This window comes from Amphiprion ocellaris, chromosome 13, assembly GCF_022539595.1.
Source record: "Amphiprion ocellaris isolate individual 3 ecotype Okinawa chromosome 13, ASM2253959v1, whole genome shotgun sequence".
Lineage (NCBI taxonomy): Eukaryota > Metazoa > Chordata > Actinopteri > Pomacentridae > Amphiprion > Amphiprion ocellaris.
The window spans coordinates 31640891-31655793 of record NC_072778.1 but is presented as its reverse complement, the minus strand read 5'-3'; the positions used below and the strand labels follow the sequence as shown (position 1 = coordinate 31655793).

Below are 14903 nucleotides of genomic sequence, written 5' to 3'. Positions count from 1 at the left end.
TCTGCAGAGATATATCAGCATCAAATCTTAAAAACATGACATTTTTTTTAGATTTCTTCATTTTAAACTGCTCTTTTAATGCAGTTGAGATGTAGCCAAATCTCTCTCAAAAAAAGAGACGAACTCCAGACTAGAGCCAGAAAATCATCTGTGTTGATGATGTGAGTGGTTTTGATGAGAACTTACTACTTACTGTTGTGTTGTATGAAGGGAAGGAACGCTTTTATATGGTTGGCTTTTTCCTCCCAGAATCTTTAACAGCATGCAGGTCTGTGATTGGTTGAGAGGACCTGTTTTCCAAACTGGGGACCCCCCCTCATGGTGTTGCCACGGCAACGGGTTCTGTTCCACTCCAGTTCACACACAGTGTTGCCTGGAGGAGAGAGAGCAGACATGCACTACAACTGATGCCATCTGACGTGAATAAAAAGAGCTATTTTTCCATTTTTAAAAAAAATTTAACGCCAATGGCTGGTTACACTGGACTTAGAAGCTGCACTTGGACAGAATTTCCAGCTCACATTTTCAACAACTCTTCTTTACTTGCACAAGGGAGCGCAGCATCCAACTGTGATCTCACCTTGCTGACGTGCCTGCTCATTGGATCCTATCGCTTTTGTATCATCCCTTTGTTAGCCGCATTTAATGGAAAAGATAGAAAGCTTTGGACAAGTAAGTCAGACTAGCAGTTGACTAATAACTAGTGTTGCCATGGTGAAGCATTTGCTGTTCTGGTTGTGTTAATCATTTTGGTGTGGAGGACATAGCGATGTGTTTTCATTGACATACAGCATTGCTTATAAATTTGAATCTATGTTTGTTGGATGTTGCTGAGATGAATGTAATCATATTTACAACGTGTTTGTAATTCAATACGTTTTACATTTTTGTTTAATTGCATACATTTTTATTTACCTTGTTACATGCCAGGTTGCACGTGCTATATGAGAAATGTTCTGTTTATATTGTCTTTAAATAGCTTCATGTGATTTTCTACCAAACCACTAATGATGAACTACTACATAAGATCAGTGATGACAGCAGTACTGTATTTAGAGTAGAGATACTGTGTCAATGGCCACATATCAAGTGTTGTCACAAAACATGTTTGGCATTTTATGGCATATTATAACCAGCATGTCTACTTACCAACAGTTTCTGGAGGAGCTGCTCATAAGCCAACCTCCTTCAAATCTGTTGTACTGAAGGCACAGCTTGTCTCAACCCCTGGAAAAACCCCTGGACCAAGTGAGATTGCACCTCTACACATACATAACCTTACACTTCAGGCCTGATATTTCCTTTTATGTGTCTTTCTTTAGTCATTCAGCATTAATTGTGATCAAACTTTAGTCTCCTTTTCTGAACTCGCATTGATCTCGCTATAAAAGAAAGTTTGATTCTTGCAGCTTCAATGAAATCCTCACACAATGATAAGGTAACAACCCTGTAAATTGTGACTTAAGAAGTAAACCCTCTGAAATCTGTTTATCCTCTCTGACGTCGTTTATACTGTGATGTAACAATGCTTGTTAAGGGCTCTTTGATTTTGATTAAATTAAATTTCTTCTGTCTTTGTTGGCCAATTGACCTTTGATCAAACCCCTTGAGCTAGTTCCACCTTAAATAAACGGTTTGTGATTCACAGTACTCATTTTCCAGTGTTCCTGCTTCACCATGGACCAGATTAACTCCAGCCTCATTCCTCACCTCAGTCTTCTTCTCTTAACAGCTTTGACCACAGCATGCAAACCTGCTGCTTCCACAGTCAAAGGAGCATCAAATTCAGTCAAATTCAAATTCACTCCTCTGAAAAGGACCTCTTCTGCAAGACTTGTTCAGCCAAGTGGACCTGGTAAGAATTTTCTATTGCATCCCTTTGATTTATTATGTGTATTACCTGAGCTTTAGGTTAATTTGTCCACATGACTAGTCCTGGGTGAAAGCTTGGTTTCTCAAGTGAAAGGGACACAAAACATATTATTGTGATCTGTATAGTACTTTAGCACAACAACAACAAAAAAATAATTGCTATATAACCTCTACAATGATTATTACAGTCATGTTTACTTTTATGAATAGAGACCTGGTACATTGTCATTACATTGTATGAACATTGATTTCAAATAGCACCGCCCTCTCCTGGCTATTTTTGACTGATCTAGCATCTATTTAGGAAAAAAAAATGTGGGTTTTTTTCAGTTTTTTTTTTTTTTTAACCAGAGAACTTACACAGAGAAACTGGTTTTTTTTTTGTTTGTTTTTTTTTTTTTTAGCTTTTACTCATGTCTATTTTTTTTTTCAGCTAAAACTTTGCTTACAGGTTATTTGAGTAAACCATTTATATTTTGTGTTAATTTAGACCAGAACCTTCACTCCTGGTGTCCTCCATATAGTACCACTAAAGCAATAATGAGTGCTCTTTTTTTTTTTACTAGCCTTTGTTGCTCTCAATGACTCGTGCTATAGAAGTATTTTTAGGCTTCTTGTGTGTCTTTCTGCCATTTTCTGGTGTTATTACAGTCTAGTGGAGCTTACAGTTTTTCAGAAACTAGATAATAAACACGCTTCGTTATATAATACTTGATTTGTCAGCAAATTGTTTCTGTCTTGGATTAAGCAACATCCCCAGTAATAGCTGAGGACACATTGTTACTGACAGCTTGGCCAGCAGCAGTTTTCATTTCAGTTACCAGACAAAACCTTACCGTGAGCAGTCTGTCATCTTTTGCCTTCCCACAGGGAACGGGAGTGAATGAGAGGACAATCCGGGACCTAGATTAGATTGCTATTGGCTGTAGTTCTGCTGTTTGCTCCTCCCACTCCGTTTCCCCCACCCTGCCCCACCCCCTCTGCTCTCCTCTTAGCATCCTGGCGCTGCTACAGCACCGCCATCATTAAGCTTGGAGATGCTGATTTACTCTGCTTTGAGAGATTCATGTGTTTGGTGAATAGCTGCAGCCTGGCTTTACCAAGAGGATTAAGGGATTTTTGCTTTTTTTCTACCCCCTTCCTGCCCCTCTCACATCTATCAGATTGTGGCACAAACCACTGTCCAGCCTTTGACCTATTCTGCATATTCTAGTGTTCACAGCTGGGAATTAGAGAATTTGAGTTGGGAGACCTGCCATGCCGAGCTGCATGTCCGCACTTTTTTCAAGGCTGTCTCAGTGGAGTTACTGTTCCTACTGCTTTTTATTGATTTATTTATTTGTTTTCTGCCTGTCCTTATCAGTGCTGCTGTCACCTGAGGCATGATACACTGAGGTGCAGCATGGCTCGTGGTTTGTAGCCAGAATCTCACGTCTACATTTGGACACTGGTTTTTGAATACTTGTTTGCTGGCTTCCTCGCATTGTTTTTGAGAGATGTTATGGTCACCGAAGCTATCACTGTCCAACATCCACGTGCGTCTGACAGCCAAGGGTTTACTCCGAAACATTCAGGTGCTGTCAGGATGCAGGAAGAACACTGTGGTTTTCCGAGCAGGTCTGTCAGTTATTTAAGTGTTTAATTTTGCTACTGATTTTGTTATTGTTATGACGTTGTTGTGTTTTTTGGGTCACCGTGCTGTAAAACAAACCTGTCAGTGTTTGCCTTGCAAGTGGGTCTTTGCTTGTTTACGGTTTCTGAATCCTATTTTTAGTGTAGCTATTTACTAGTCTGCAAAGTAGGAGGTTCAGCTTTCATTTTACCTACCTTGGTAACCAAAACGTGTCACTCTGGATAGAAGTATTTTAGGATTTGAGTCTTGCATTCAAAAAAGTATTTGCACAAATGCCTGAATTGTCTCTTTTAAAGTCATGTTGACCTTTTAGGATGGCTTGCATTATTTTTGAGGCCACCTTTAATTACAATTGCTCACTGTGCCATCCAGTACTCTTGTTTCACACAAGTGCACCAAAGGTTATTTTGGTTCTTGATCTCTAAGTTGAACTTTGTTGTGATTGGTGAATGGCTTTGTGGGAATACAGTGGCTTCCTGCAGTTCCCATATTGCTTAAAACATTCCTAAAGATTTTGACCAAATATGGTGACATAGTTTTACAGAGGCTTCAAAGGTTTTAATAATTAAATTGAATTATCTCTCATTTAAACAAAAGAACAAATCTGTCACCTTCAGATACTAACCAAACAAGGATACTACTGTTTACATGATTCATGAGGTATTTATATGATGCCCCATGCATCCTTTTAGTTAAAACCCTTATGTATTTATTTATTCATTTATTTTAGACAAGCGTTCACAGCGTAGCTCTCATTCTACATTGAGAACTGTCATCTGTTATTGCACCAACCAAACACTATAACAAGTGTCTGATTGTGAGGGGTCTCATCACCCATCATGCTTTGTGCTGTGATGCGACATCTCCTTACAGCAACGGAGCACAATGTCATGGAGTCACTAAATCACTAAGCATTAGATGTTGAGTGTACAACTTGGAGTGGTACAAAATGATTCTCTGAGCCTGGGAGGAAGTCTGAAATGGAACGAGAGCAACATGTGTCATCACCACTGCATCAGACACTTTGATGAAAATAGCCTCCGGTCTTCTGTTGCCATGGAGCAGTAGTCCACGAAAGAGATGAAGTGCTTATGTAAAGTCACATTTCATTTGGAAAGATTTGTGTTTTTGTACGGAAAACAAAAGTCACATTATCGTTGAAAAGAAGCAATATAAAAGCAGGTATAATACTAACTCCTAGACTACGTTTGCTCTTGTGAGAATATTTATTTTCTGTTTTGCTAAAAACATGTTAGAATTACACTGGGTAGCCCTCAGACAAAATGAATAGCCGAGGGAAGCAATTATGGATTTTTTTTTTTTTTTTTTTTTTTTATAAAAGCCTGAAAATTAAACTGAATTGCAATTTAATTTTTTTTAATATTTGAAACTCTGAATCATCACCGACATCGCACATGCTTTCAAAGGTCCAGAACCTGCAAGCTTTTTTAAGATTATTTTGAATGATTTATGCAGGTGAGAGCATGATTTTAAATATTCATCAGAATCTGTTTCATAATGTCCACTTCTGGCCTTGGATACACAACCAGTTTCTCTATATATGCACATATTAAAAGTGGCATCCATGAGCTTTGCAATGATGGCAATGTTTTTTTTTATAGATGTATCATTTGCTCTAAAATAAAGGCATTTAGAAATAGAAAATATATATTCAATAACAACACTATTACAGCACAGAGGAAAAGATACTATTTATTTTTTGCTAACGCAACATAATGTATGGTATGGTATGACCACAATATGCAACTCTACAGTAGATTAGTTCTTTGATTCTGCTGCAGAACTGGGTTTTATTCTGTATGCAGGCATGTTTGTGGTTTAGGTTGTTGTTTTTTTAAATGGTGTCTCTTTGCATTCTTTGTGCAACCAGCAGGGGGCATCATAATTTAAGGAAACCCTTCTCGACGTCGTTTACTGCAGCATCATCAAAATTATTGAAAGCAGAGCTTCACACCTCAGCTGTCTGTTTGGAACTCAGTCAGAAAAAGACTTTTTATAGGGTCTCACTACATGATGAAAGAACAAAAGCATGTTAATGTAATGTGAAAAAATTAAAGCCCTAATAAAAAGTTTGGACACACCTACTGATTAAGGTTTTTTTCTTCTTTTTTTTAGTATTTTCTACATTTTAGAGCAAACCTCAAGATATCCAGCTTTGAAATAACATAAAGAAAAATGTCCAACAGCCCAAAATATGTTTTCTTTTAGATTTCTTAAAGTAGCTCCAGCTTGTTTTGATTATAGCTTTCACACTGTTGGCAATATATGAACCAGTTTCAAGGTAACAGGTGAGCCTTTTCAAAAGTTACCTGGGGGAATATTTTGCCTTCTTTATGACACCGTCAGTTTTGTTGTGCCAAGGCAGTGCTGGTATATAGTATATACAGTGTTGTGCAAAAATGTTTGCGTCCCTACACAAATCTTCTATTTTTGCATATTTGTCACACTTAAATGTTTCAGGTCATCAAACTGATATTTATATGTCTTTATTGTAATGCAAAATAAAGTTTTTAAAATATGGTTTATTGAAGAATTATTGAAAACCCATATCACTCCTGTGAAAATGTAATTGCCCTCCTAAAGCTGATTCTGTATTTTATCTTGAGCTTGTTTTTACTATCGACTGATTTTAATTAACTGTTTTGTTTTATCTTATTGTATTTTATGTACAGCGTCTTTGAGTTTTTGGAAAAGCGCTTTATAAATAAAATGTTTTATTATTATCATTATTATTATTATTATTATTATTATTATTATTATTATTATTATTATTATAAACCTAATAACTGGTTGGTCCACCCTTGGCAGCAACAACTGTAACAAATGTTTGTTGCATCTTGTGATCAGTCTTTTACATCGTAATGGAGGAACTTTTGTCCACTCTTCTCAGCTGAATACTTTTAATTTGGTCACAATAGATAATTTTCCAGCATATACTGGCTTTTAAGGTCTTGCCATAGCAGCTCAGTTAGGTGCAAGTCTGGACTTTGACTTGGCCACTCTAAAAACCTTCATTTAGTTCTTTTTGAGACACTTAGAGGTGGACTTGCTTATATGCTTTGGGCTTGAGCTTCAGGCCCTGAACTGATGGGCGGATATTTTTAGATTCCAACAGCTTGGCAGTAATCATAGGCAAGTGTGGCTGGTGAGACTGAACTGAATGTCAAATGAATTCACTCATTTGCTAGATTGGTAGCTAAGAGGACAATTACTTTTTCACATTGGGCAAGATGGGCTGAACAGCATTTTTCATTCAAAGCATAATTAATAATAATTAAAAACTGCATTTTGTGTTTTATTGGGTCATCTTTGTCTTACATTAAAATTTGTTTCATGATCTGAAACATTTAAGTTTGACAAATATTCAAAAATATAAGATTTCTGTAGGGGGCAAATACTTTTGCACAGCATTGTAGTTCTGTTCAACTGCTGTAATCTGTATTATGGCAAGAATCACCCAACTCAGTAAAAATAACTTTAATTACACTTACTAGCCCCAGAAACTGTGAGCTAAATGCATCTCAGATTGGAGCCCACATAGATGTTTCTCAAAGTTCAAGTGGCAGACGCATCTTAGAAAATGGCAGGTGTTTGCAATACTGGTATCAAAGCTACTGGCTACTTTCGTTCTGTTCTGTATGCTTCATAATTTCACAAGTTATTTCAGAGAATCCCTTGAGTACGGAGGCGTTTCCAAACTTTTAACCAGTACTTTTAATAGTACCTTTTAATAAGGGTACATAGATTAGTCTATGTACCATATGTAGCAAATTGCCTATATGAGGACTTGAGAGCTGAAAGCTGTTAAGCCTGAAAATAGTAATTATTGTAATAAATTATTTACATGACTTTGTGCAACAGTCCAAGTTAATGATCCAGAGTACACAATAGCTGAAATTTTTAATTAAAGTTTAAAACTCTGATGTTTTCCTTGAATGATAAAGTATGTTCCTTGACATCCATCCAGTTGAAGCACAGTATCAATATTTTGTTTGCCATGAAGGCTGGGCCTGTCTTTTATCCTCAACAATTTACTTTGGCAGTGAATCGCTGAGAACTAGCTTAAAGGTGAGCTGCACATCCTGATAATCAGTCTGTGGCATTAATGCAGCATAGAATTATTCTGATATGATGCGTCTGGTTTTTATGATCCTGTTTGCTCATAGAAAGAGCTTGATTTAGTGTCTTTATTCCATAGTTTGGCCTTTGAACGTTACCATCACGGGCTACATAAAACAGTGTATAGAAACATTTTCACGTTCCATAGTTGCATGTTGGTTTTATTCTTGGATGTTATGGTGATACTTGGGTTACTGCATCTAAATTTAACTTGACTACGGTCCAAGTTTTGGGCTTTATAAAGGGCTGACGATAGACACTTCACAAGCTGAGGCTGCATATCAGCATGCTATTACAGTAGTGGATTAGGGTGAAATTGCGCAGCATTGAAGATGATTGGTCATTTGTTTTGCTGTGACAAATTGACTTGCAGTATCAAGAGTGTTGTTTGGTCATTAATCATAATAGTCTGTCATCTAAAACCACAACAGAGCAAAGTGTAAATCCCTACAGGCTGCTGGTGGTACAGTATATTCCGCTCATTAAAACCGGCATTCCTGACATGACTCATGCTATCCTTGCTGCTGTGTTATGTAACAGTCACTACACAGTCTCTTTAGAGAAAATGAGCTTTCCGAGAAACACTTGAGCACATGTTCATTATCAATCATGTCCTTTCTTTCCTCCTCTCCACTGAACAATCTGTTTAGTTTGGTTGTCAGTTAGGTCTTCCTCTAGTCTGGTGTCGCAGTGGTGTGAACAATGTGTTCTTCATTAATAGGATTGATGGTAGCTATTACATGTCTGATGTATTTATAAAGCTGATGTAAATCAAATGTACAGTAGCATGGCCGTGCTAAAATAAGCTGTCCTTGGTGACCAGTGCCTGCAGAGCACTAGGTGGAAGCAGGATATGGAAAACAACTTGCATTCAGTGGATCCAATTTTATGTCAGAGGAGCAGCACTGGAAATCATTTCACTGACTGATTGGACAGAACAGTTATAGGCTGCAGAAACCCAGGGATTTGACACTGGAGCTCGCTGCATGGGTCGGGCGGTACTGCTGTCAGGCCACCTGCAGCGGTTATGGAGGGAAGCATGTTGATGATCAGTGTTGTCACGACGCTCAATTCGTGTTCTTTTGCAGTGGACAAGAACAAATCCAAGGCCAGCTCCCGTCAGCAGCAACCATCCCAGCAAAGCCAGAATCAGGGACCGTCAGATGTGTTACCAGCAAGTGTCACAAAGGATGACAGAAAAGACACAATCATCCAGAACCTCAAGGGACTCCTGACAGCCAGCAACCGTAGATTTGAGGCAGTTGCTGTTGTTTTACAGCAAACTTTGGCTGAGGTAAGAAAATTTGACTCATTCTAGGCATTTTGTATACATTTTTTAGTCGTTCTTTAATCGTTATTATTTCAGGTTTAAAAAATGGAGTGAAAATAATGACATGCTTTGCAACTTCAAAGTATCCAAAAAGTCTTTCAATATCAAAAACCTCTTGCATTATATAATAACTTTCATCTAATGTGCATCTGTCCTATTAAAGTTGAACTCAACACCACAATATAATTCAAAACAGAATGGTCACTATATTATGAAGATATTTCAATCTGATATTAAAGTTAAACTGAGATTAAACAGCATGCAACATAGTACTTGAACATACAAGTTACATAATAACTATACATTGGTAAAACAAAGAGGTGCCAACACAGTTCATAGTAAAAGAAAGATCCTTTATTGATCTGTATATGTGTACAATTTGTCTTGCCATTGTCTCCTACAAGTGTTGCAACACCAAACCTTGTGTGTCGATACAAAGGAGACAGACCAAATGAGATTTCTATTTCTAGAAAAAGCATGGGGAGTGAATGTTATGGTATAAGCGGCTGCACACATAGACATACTTGGATGCTGTCCAACATAAAACAGTCCTGCTGTTGTCGTCCACTGAACAACTGTTAAAACTCTGGATCAAAGAGAAATCATCTTTGTCAGAGAGTCTGTTAATTCCTGCTTTGATTTTGAGTCAAAATGTGTCCTGCATCACAGATTGTGATGCAGGACACATTTTTGATCTCCTTGTTTTGATCTCCTTGTAAAGACCAACATTTATTGTATCTATATCTACATTGACAACACATGTACGTAGATGTACTTTTCATGCATGCAAATGCTGCTCAGGAAGGACAGCATGACCCCAAGTGCTATTTTTTTTTGTTTATTTTAAATATGGGAAGTTTAAGCTTGCTGCTTTTTTTTTTTTTGGTTTCCCGGATCTGGATGCCCCAAGGGATTATTCTACCAACAGTGTTTTGCAGTGCGCAAACAGGCTTATCCACACAGCTATTCCACACCCAACCCCAATTGACATTTAGGTGTTGTCATAGTGAAATGGGTTTGTGGTGCTTGGACTCTAGTGTCTTTACATCAGGAGGAATACAGGCTGAATGTGAGTGAATCAGTTTGGATCTATGCATTAATCTTCTTTTAAACATGAGAGAGAAAAACAGACACTGTGTGACTTTGTTTAAGTACGCGTAGCGTATGTGTTGTCGATACACAATATAGGAAGCTGACTGTTGTGAAATTACTAGTCTAAGATTTATCATGACATTTCCTGTCCTACATTCAATTGTTACAGGTTATCATCTTTTTTGTTTTGTGTTAGTAAATAGAATTTTGTGTCATTTTCATATGTGGTCTGATTCAGTGGCACAGGAGCGAAAACATTAGATCTGCCAGGATGTAAACTTGCTTTTGCAGTAGCTCCACTGGACCTTGGATCTTGAGATTGTTGCTCCACATAAGTCCAGTGTGTTGAGGCCAAATCTATAAACAGTATCAGGCGGAAATAATAATGTGTATAAGGCCATAAATCTTCATTCATTTGACATCTCTGTGCTGCAAATATTAGATTTGCAGGGGAGTGTGAATCTAATATCTGTATGCCTTCCTTACTATAGCTTCAGTTCTTCCAACTGTGCAGAGTACTCATCACATACAATTTAGAAGCATTTGTAGGTGAGGGATCATAGATTTTTCCTACTGGTTAGACAAGACACCTGTGCAGACAGTGATGCTGCAGATGGTTGATTTCTGGTGTATATTTCAAAGTGCATTATGAGGTCCTTTTTAGTTTGTTGCTTTCAAGTATAAAGAAGTGGCTGCTGACTCCATAAATATCTCTTGGGGTTCTTCAACAAGCTGTTTTTGGTATTATGGAGCTGAGTATTCTGCAGCTGAGATCTGTTTCAGAAAATTAAACCACTGCTTCTGTCAGCTGTTATGCACAAAGTCACCTATGTGTTTAATTACCCTTGGCCTAGATTACAGCAACTCTCTTTACTCCTGCCTTATTTCAGAGTTTGACACCAGACAGATCTCTTAAGGCACCATCTGGATATCTGCAGTTGTGACAGAGTTCACATCAGTTCAGTACAAGCCTCAAGGAGCTTCAGTTTTGGGGGTAGATTTGCCTCTTTATGACCTGAATTCACATCCTAAGCACCAGAGAGCCAGTAGGGACTTAAATTTGTCAAAATCTGAGACCACTAACTACTTCTATTTTGTATTTATTTCAAATATAATACATTTTTCATTTATATTTGAAAAGTCAGTTTAACAGTTTAAGTTAGTGGTAACATCTCTGAGAAATGTCTATGAATTCAAGAATGGCGTGCTATTTGTTTGCCCCCTTTTTGCTTTAATGACAGCAGCTTTCAAGCTGCATGGATTTATGCACAAAAAAAAGAACATAATAAATGGCTTCAAATGCCTCTAAAATGCAATGAGAATAAACAAATACAGAACATAATAGATCCTGGATATGCTGTAAATGGGAAATGTACAGAATATGCATTTGTTCATGATGAGTTAACTTGGAAGGAAACACATCTTCTAAAATAAAAAAGAGGTGACCAAGTGTTCCTGGACAGATGATAGTCCATTTCTCACCGTCTACACACATACAACCAACTGTCATTCTAAACCTGTTATTTCATGTAACCCCAGAACGCTGTGGCTATGTGCCATAGAGCTTCTTTTCATGTCAGAAATGTTTGCCTTTCTTGGAGAAAAGTTGATGACAAGTGGAAGTCTTTAGCCTCCTTTGGTCTTTTGAGTTTCAGGGGGTGTTTGGACTCATGCTGCTGCAGTGTGAATCGTTCTCCACAAACATGAAATCCAGAGGGTGGAGCATGTCTCTGAAGAATGCAGTAGCTGATACACTCTGGTATCATTTTCTCCTCTCCATGCACCCTTCAGCTATTGCCACAAATTTCTAAGAAGGATTTGCCAATAAATGGGACTTTGTCCCTTTATCCACACTGAAATGCTCATACATCACAGCATTTAGAAGTGGTTTAGAAGCCACTACTGGTCTTCTTGAACCACAACGTCTTCTTTTGACTGACCTTTTACTGATTGTGTCTGTGATTAAGTGGCTTTTTTTATCCCTCAGTGAAGAAAACGATGTATAATTTGTCTGACTGTGTGGTCACTATTTTGTTGTTTTTTTACTGTTACATCAAAACAACATTAACCCTCTTGCAAAAAACGAACGAACAAATAAACAAGCAAATAAATAAATACATAAATAAATGAATCAATGAAAAAAAAAAAAAAAAAGAAAGGACCCCATTTGTCAGTGGTCGTTAAAGTCAGTCATAGCCCATAAGTGGATAGTGTAATAGTTGGTCTGCACAGCACAATGTAAGTACCAGTCCAACAAAGAGGCTTCAGAGTGGGATGGAAGGGAAAGTTGTCTTCTTAATGAATTGAAGAAATGAGCCCCACATCTTAAGGAATTTATTGTCTGATTGTGTGGTCACTTTTGGTCTGTTTCCACAGTGTTTTTGAGTACCATGCACTGCCCTTAGAAACCTTCACTCAGCTATGATTTTAAATGCCCCTGTTTGCGCAGAAGAACAGTCTGACTTATGACACTTTGTCTTAGTTTTGATTCCATGTTTCCCGCTACCAAAAGGTTATCATGTACACACTGTATAACCACCACTAAAATCTGACCTTTTTATACAAAGAAGTCAACATGATCAGTACCATTAATCTGTTTCAGGTTGATTGCTAACCTTGAAATACTGCAGAATCTTATTATTTCTTCATATTAAATGTGATTTAAAATTTTTGTGTGTTTCCAAATCCTCAAGCTTTTAAATTATTACCAGGTTTACATAACAATATGACAGATTTTCCACTGTGTTTAAAATCACACTCCTGCCAACCTACATAATGTGACAGCTGGTATCTAAAGTGCAGAGTGTAATCTTTTGTCACTGATGTATGACTCATATCCTTCTGTTTGGGTTGTGAAACTGAATCCATCAACAAATATAAAAAACATACTTGTTGCTCTCTGACAGAAAAGCAGCTGTTAACGCCTCCTCCCACTGACTCAACTTTAACTGTTGCATGTCCTGCCTTTGGACTAGTCTTTGTGCCTGTAGTGCAGAATGGAATCTGGTGGCCACTCTTCATACCAAGAATAGGAGGCCAGACGTTACCATCATAGTGTGAGAATGTCCCAGCTGTTGACTTGATATGGTTAGGAACCACAGCCAAACACCAAGCAAGGCCTGCTTCTTATCATCTGTTTGGATGGAGTGTGACAGCTCTGGAGGTGGTTTCCCACACCTTCTTTCAAACAGAAAACACTGTTAGATGAGTTGCATCTTGGTGTTGGAATGCAAGCAAAAAACAAAAAGTCTAGAAGATAAAATAGAGCCTGTGTTTTATTTGATCACGTGCTGATATTCACTGTATTTCCAGTAAACTGTAATTTGATCTGCAGCAATTAGTCATTGATCTTAGTTCATCATCATGTGTTACTCTACACCTGACATGGTATCATCTGTATATACACTGGGGATACTGCTACTGTTTGGACCGGACTAGAGGACCGAAGAGGTGCAAGTGAGAAACTGATATCAAATTAAAATGGCAAAGGCATGCACAGCCATCTGTAATTCCATCTATATTTTTAGAATAAATATTCAGACTAACGGAGGAGGTTTTATGAAGATTTCTTGCACAGTGGGGCTACCTTGTGGAAGTTAATTTACTCGGTACTTGGATGCAAATATTTTAGATTTTTACATTTTTTTTTTGAGCAGATGTTTTTATTGCATAGTGGAATTCTAATTTTTAAAACTCAGCTTTTAAAAAGGAAAACAAAAATCTTATGTGACGGTGTGTGTATTGCTTGCTCACAATAAATCACTGATTGGTTTACCCGTTGATCAGTAGCAGTTGACTTGATGACTTCTTAGTTATCAAATTAAATTGTAAAAATCAAACCAATTTACTGTAGAACCCATCTACAAGGTCAGTTACTTGTCTGGCCAATGCAGGAGAATGCTCACTAATGTGGTCAGAGGTTAGTCAACAAGTGACTTTATTTTATAATTGTATTTATTGACAGTACATTAACTGTAAATAGTTTTGTTGACACAGAAACCTGAAATTCAGTCTGTCACAGCATTAAATAATCTTCTAATGTAAGACTGCACCCATGCAGCAGAATGTAAGGTAATGTTGCAGAGGGGTGAGGGGATGATTTAATGTAGGTTTGGATGAGTAGTGGGGGATGGTGGTAATGAAGCCTCTCCACGTGTCCCCTGGGTGGGTCACTGCACAGCACAAGTCCTGCTCCATCAGCCTGATGTCAGACAGCTCCTTACAATTTATCTGTTTGCTCCACTCTGCCTGCCTTTAGTGCTTTCTTAAAGTGACCTCAGCTCGCGGGTGAGGAGGCTGCTCTCATGCATACTGTAGGCTGCCCTCCTTTTTTTAGGTGGAATACGGTAATGCTCTCTGCAGTCACTCACCACAGCCAGTGAAGCGGCTTTTTCAGTCCTGCCTCAGATGTAGTCGGACCAGTCTGGGAGGAGGTGCGTGTGGAGGTGGTGCGTCCACCTGGACCACTGTTTGTCCTGGAGTACTGAGTCTCCATAGCCACTGGGGGGGACTCCGGCACCAAGCCTCAGGCTGAGGCTGGACCATGGGCTGTTCTGGCAGCAAAGCATGCCGTAGTGCTCCCTGCGCTGCAGAGAGGGTAACTGGCTTCTACATTGTTCTACTCTGCAGTGAGGATGCAGATCTGGAGAAAGACAGGGTGGAAACATTTTTGCTAATGTAAACTGATCAGTGAGGTGATGTTTGGCTTGTCTTACTTGCCTGTTTTATCTCATATACATAATTGAATCATGCAGGCTGTGCGATGTGCTGTGAGGAGTGTCAGGTTATTGATGTGAATCAGCATGGTAGTAGACGGGAGATAAACAGTTTCTGGAT

General features: G+C 38.3%; 1 protein-coding gene across 7 annotated transcripts in view; it reads left to right on the top strand.

The window, feature by feature from the left end:
- mtus1a (microtubule associated tumor suppressor 1a) overlaps positions 1-14903 on the top strand; it is a 33978-nt gene that overhangs the window by 9424 nt on the left and 9651 nt on the right. For 3 of the 7 annotated variants that reach the window (XM_023272257.3, XM_035949066.2, XM_023272259.3), the window contains exons 5-7: positions 1156-1248; positions 1733-1855; positions 8734-8939. In XM_023272257.3, coding sequence (XP_023128025.2) covers positions 1156-1248; positions 1733-1855; positions 8734-8939 — 422 coding nt within the window. Of the gene's footprint in view, positions 1-367; positions 673-1155; positions 1249-1732; positions 1856-2911; positions 3490-8733; positions 8940-9864; positions 14665-14903 lie in introns of those variants that run through there. The other 4 variants (XM_023272263.3, XM_023272265.3, XM_035949067.2 and 1 more) reach the window with 4 other exon arrangements.